Raw genomic sequence first — 5,378 nt, forward strand, 5'->3', positions numbered from 1 at the left:
CCACGTGCTCTCGGCGGGAGGCTCTGCGGCCGATGAGAGGGGACCCCGGAGCCGCCCCCACCCCCTCCCTCTTTCTTGGCGAGCTCGTGGCCCCTGTGCGAATGCACCACCGTGCCCTCCCTGGCTCTGTTTATTAAGGCCTCTTTGCAGGGCTTCCCGGCCACGCTAGTGGTAAAGAACCCACCCACCAAGTCAGGAGACATCAGAGTCGTGGGTTTGATCACTGGGTCGGGAAGATCCCCTAGAGGAGGGAATGGCAACCCACTTCAGTATTCCTGCCTGGAGAATCCCATGGACATAGGAGCCTGGCGGGCTACAGTCCATGGGCTTGCAAAGAGTCGGACACGACTGAGCGACTGAACTGAACTGATATATAATATTTGTATATATGCAATACTTTTATTATTTATAGGGACTTCCCTGGTGGCTCAGATGGTAAAGCGTCTGCCTACCATGCAGGAGACTGGGTTCTATCCCTGGGTCGGGAAGATCCCCTGGAGAAGGAAATGGCAACCCACTCCAGTAGTCTTGCCTGGAAAATCCCATGGATGGAGAAGTGTGGTAGGCTGCAGTCCATGGGGTTGCAAAGAGTCAGACACGACTGAGCCACTTCATTTTCCTTTCTATTATTTATATATATGCAAAAATTTTATATATAAATGAGTTTGACAACAGTATATGTCAGACTTCTAAGCATTCTTTCTGGTTTTCTAATTGTTTTCTTGTTTTATTTATTCCTATCTTCTTTAACAACTTAAGATATAATGCATATGCCATGCGATGTACCCATTTAAAGTAGAAACTCACAGGCATTTAGTATATTTACGGAGTTATGCATCCATGCACAGTTTTGTTTTGTTTCTTGGCGGTACTGGGTCATCCTCGCTGCACTCAGTTTCTCTAGTCGCGAGCCCAGGCTTCCCTTGTGGTGGCTTCGCCTGAGGACCAGCGGCTCCGTTGCTCTGTGGCCTGTGGGATCTTCCCGGATCAGGGATCAAATCCGTGTCCTCTGCGTTGGCAGGCAGATTCTTAACCATTGCACCAGCAGGAAAGTCCCACCAGCACCACAATTTTAGAACATTTTTATTCTCAAAAAAGATCCTATAACCCTTAGCTTCCACCCCTCAAGCCTCCCTTTCTTCTTCCCTACTGCCCAGCCCGAGGCAACCACTAATCTACTTTCTGTATCAATATCTTCTTGTCTCTGTCATCTGATTCCTTGACTCTGACTTCAATTAATTAAGAACTCACAAGGGATAAGAGATAATTAATCAGGCTATTTCCTGCCCAAGGAGACATATATGGAAGAAAAAGACAGATATATGTTGAAAATAAAGGATAGAAAAGGGTATGTATACAGATACTGACAAAAGAAAGTAGATTTGGCCACAGTAATCTTTGGATGAATAGAATTTAAGGACTGAAGAGTTAACAAGGACAAAGGAGGGTGTTTTATGGAAAAAAAAATATAAATATATACACTCCATTAAGAAATTGTGAGTCATGGATTTTTCTGCACCTAACATCATATTCCTGAACTAGTTTTAGTTGTTAACATGCTTTTTATTGCAAGTAACAGAAACCACAACTTCAGCTGGCTTACATAATAAAGGGAATTGAAGGGAAATGCAGTGCTGATTCTAGCAAGAGATGATGGGGAACAGAGTCCGTCTCACGAGCCTCCCCACATCCATGTGACTCTGGGAAGATCCTGTTCCCATCTCCGTCCTTAGTTGTCTCACCCATTGGAGACAATACCCTCTCCTTTCTGGGGCTGCTGGGAGGAGTGAATAATGAGATATCACACACGGTACCGGTTGTGTGCTGAGCACATACCAGGTGCTGTCCTGAGCACTTTACGTGTATTTCTTGTTTAGTTGCTAAGTCGTGTCTGACTCTTGGCGACCCCGTGGACGGTAGCCCGCCAGGCTCCTCTGTCCAGGGGATTTTCAGGCAGCAGCACTGGACTGTGTCCTCTCCGGGGATCTTCCTGCCCCAGGGATTGAACCCGCATCTCCTGCATTGGAGAGGAAAACGGCAACCCACTCCAACAGTATTGCCTGGAAAATCCCAAGGACGGAGGAGCCTGGCAGGCTACCGTCCACGGGGTCGCAGAGTCAGACACCACTGAGCGACTTCACTTCACTTCCCTTCTCCTGCACTGGCGGCCATTGGCAGTTGCTGAATCCCCTGAGCCACGAGGGTACTGACTCACCTAAATTCACAATGGCCCTTTGAGGTAGGAGCTGACGTTAATCTCCTCCTATGACTGTTGTCTCAGACCACCGCCTAGGAAGCAATGGGGCTGAGATTCAGAGCTAAGCTGCCTGTGCTTTTCCGACCTTAATTGAAACAGTTTCCTAAAAACGGTGTCACAGTTCTGAAAGGCCCACCAGTGAAGCTCTGATGGGTTAACTAGATGTCAGGCCAGGAGCAGAGGAAAACACCAGCTACCCCTATCCTTCCTGTCGGTGATTCACCCTCTAGCCCAGGAGAAGCTGGAGGTGAGGACAGGAAGGGACACGGTAGTAAGCCCATCCCAGCCACAAGGTTTATTGTAAAAATAAAAAATCTTGACTGTGGAAGTCTTAAATTTTGAAAACTAAGGTTAGAGGGAAGCCTGGTGTGCTGCAGTCCATGGGGTCGCAAAGAGTCGGGCACGACTGAGCGACTGAACTGAAAGTTAGAGGCGTCCTCAGGGCCAAGGAGATAACTAACTTAGCACAAGGGTACTGAGAACGATAAACCTAAGCTGAAGCTGTGGGCGCCCTGTCTCCTTCTTACCCTCATATTTGTCAACATAAAGCCAATTCCACAGTAAGGTGGGAGACACTGAGAAGGGATCTGCAAGGGGCTGTGCATGAAGGGTCAGCAGGAGACCTGCACTGACCTTGGCCTGCCTGAGAGGGGACCTCAGGTGCCTCCCTCTCATACCATCCCCTAGAGAAAGTTAGATTTGCTGGATGAGGAGGAACATCTAGGCTGAGTAAACAGAAAATGCACAGACCCTAAGACAGGAGTGTGTCTGCCATACAAGGAGCAGGCAGTGGCTGAAGCACACTGAGCCAGGCGTCAGGAGATGACCCCTGAGAGGGGCCAGGCGTGCCTGCTGGTCTTGTGGTTGAATGTCTCTATTTGGGTTTAATACATTCACCCTGCAGCCGCAGGGGTCTGTAAGTTGTGGTGAGCAAGTTAGCCCCGAATCCCTCCACCCATCCACCCAAATGATGCATATAGGATTCCCATTCTGGCACAGATGACTTCAGTTCAGTTCAGTTGCTCAGTTGTGTCCGACTCTTTGCAACCCCGTGGACTGCAGCACACCAGGCCTCCCTGTCCTTTACCAACTCTGGGAGTTTACTCAAACTCATGCCCATCGAGTGGGTGATGCCATCCAACCATCTCATCCTCTGTCATCCCCTTCTCCTCCCACCTTCAATCTTTCCCAGCATCAGGGTCTTTTCAAATGAGTCAGCTCTTCGCATCAGGTGGCCAAAGTATTGGAGTTTCAGCTTCAGCATCAGTCCTTCCGATGAGTATTCAGGACCGATTTCCTTTAGGATTGACTGGTTGGATCTCCTTGCAGTCCAAGAGACTCTCAAGAGTCTTCTTCAACACCACAGTTCAAAAGCATCAATTCTTCAGCACTCAGCTTTCTTTATTGTCCAACTCTCACATCCTTACATGACTACTGGAAAAACCGTAACTTTCACTAGACGGACCTTTGTTGGCAAAGTCATGTCTCTGCTTTTTAGTATGCTGTCTAGATTTGTCATAGCTTTTCTTCCAAAGAGCAAGTGTCTTTTAATTTCATGGCTGCAGTCACCATCTGCAGTGATTTTGGAGCCCAAGAAACTTAGGGTCCCTTTATTAGAAATGCCTCCAATTAGCCTCCAATTAAATAAATTTATAGTAAAAAAAGCAAAATAATGACAATACTTTTAAAAAATAAAATAAAGTACCAAAGATTAAAAAAAAAAATGCCTCCAGAATTCCTTGCGATAGGGACTGAGGGGTAGCAACCTAGGAAATTCATTTTAAAATGTCGTAGCTATATGAGGTAGCTAATAGAAACCCAGTTGTTGCTGTTTAGTTGCTAAGTTGTGTTTGGCTCTTTGTGACCCCATTGACTGCGGCATGCCAGGCTTCCCTGTCCTTCACTATCCCCAGAGTTTGCTCAAACTCATGTCCTTTGAGTCAGTGATGTCATCCAACCGTCTCATCCTCTGTTGTCCCCTTCTCCTCCCGCCTTCAATCTTTCCCAGCATCAGGGTCTTTTCCAATGAGTCAGTTCTTTGCATCAGGTGGCCAAAGTATTGGAGTCTCAGCTTCAGCATCAGTCCTTCCAATGAATATTCAGAGTTGATATACTTTAGGACTGACTGGTTTGATCGATCTCCTTGCAGTCCAAGGGACTCTCAAGAGCCTACTCCAGCACCTCAATTGGAAAACATCAGTTCTTTAGTGCTCGACCTTCTTTATGGTCCAACTCTCACATCCATACATGACTACTGGAAAAACCATAGCTTTGACTATTGGCCTTTGTTGGCAAAGTGATGTCTCTGCTTTTTAATACACTGTCTAGGTTTCACTAGTATTTTTATTTGCTTTGTGGGATATAAGCTTTAAAAAAATAGCCATCTTTTGTAAAGATGGTTTTTATTTATTCACTCCTTCCAAAAGGTTGAGACATCCAACCTCACCGAAGACCGTGTATCTAAAGGAGGCATGAGGGGGCTGGTGGAATGGAAATAAGAGTGGAAGGAAGCTCTTCACGGGGGGCACCCCTGGGGACCACACGGAGACCCGGCGATCCCGCGGTGCGCGCACCATATCGAGCTAACAAGACCCTGAAGCCTGACACCCGCCACTTTATGAAGACTGGGCGAGTACAGCACTGCGGTGTCTCAGTGGTTTACTTCGCATGCGCCGAGGGTGGGGCGGGGCTGGGGCGGGACCAGCGGCGTGGGTGGGGCGAGCGTCGGGGCGGGACGAGCGTCGGGGCGGGCGAGCGTCGGATCTAGCGGTATGGGTGTGGCGAGCGCCGGGGACGGGCGGAGCCGAGGGCGGGCCAGCGGCGTGGGTGGGGCGAGCGCCGGGGGGCGGGCGTATCCGGGATTGGGCGACCGCCGGGGACGGGCGGGCAGAGGGCGGGGCCAGTGGCGAGGGTGGGCGAGCGCCCGGGACGGGCGGAGCCGGGGGCGGGGCAGAGCCGGGAGCAGGGCGAGCGGTCCGGCCTTCGACTCCCACTCGGCGCCCCAACTCGGTGTCTGGTTTCTGGGCAGGTTCTGCCCGTGCGGGAGCGACACCGCTGTCCTGGCGCAGCCGCCGCCGCCGCCGCCGCCGCCCTCACGGGCACAGACGTTTTCCACGCCAGG

The 5,378-nt window shown here is 49.9% G+C and overlaps 1 protein-coding gene across 1 annotated transcript in view; it reads left to right on the top strand.

The window, feature by feature from the left end:
- The first annotated feature begins 5,028 nt into the window (after nt 1–5,028).
- LOC104981581 (thioredoxin reductase 3-like) overlaps nt 5,029–5,378 on the top strand; it is a 24,773-nt gene continuing 24,423 nt past the window's right edge. Inside the window, exon 1 of the mRNA XM_010830760.1 lies at nt 5,029–5,108. Within this exon, the coding sequence (XP_010829062.1) occupies nt 5,029–5,108 (80 nt within the window). The remainder of the gene's footprint in view (nt 5,109–5,378) is intronic.

This window comes from Bison bison, unplaced genomic scaffold (genome assembly GCF_000754665.1).
Source record: "Bison bison bison isolate TAMUID 2011002044 unplaced genomic scaffold, Bison_UMD1.0 scf7180017859153, whole genome shotgun sequence".
In the NCBI taxonomy this organism is placed as follows: domain Eukaryota; kingdom Metazoa; phylum Chordata; class Mammalia; order Artiodactyla; family Bovidae; genus Bison; species Bison bison.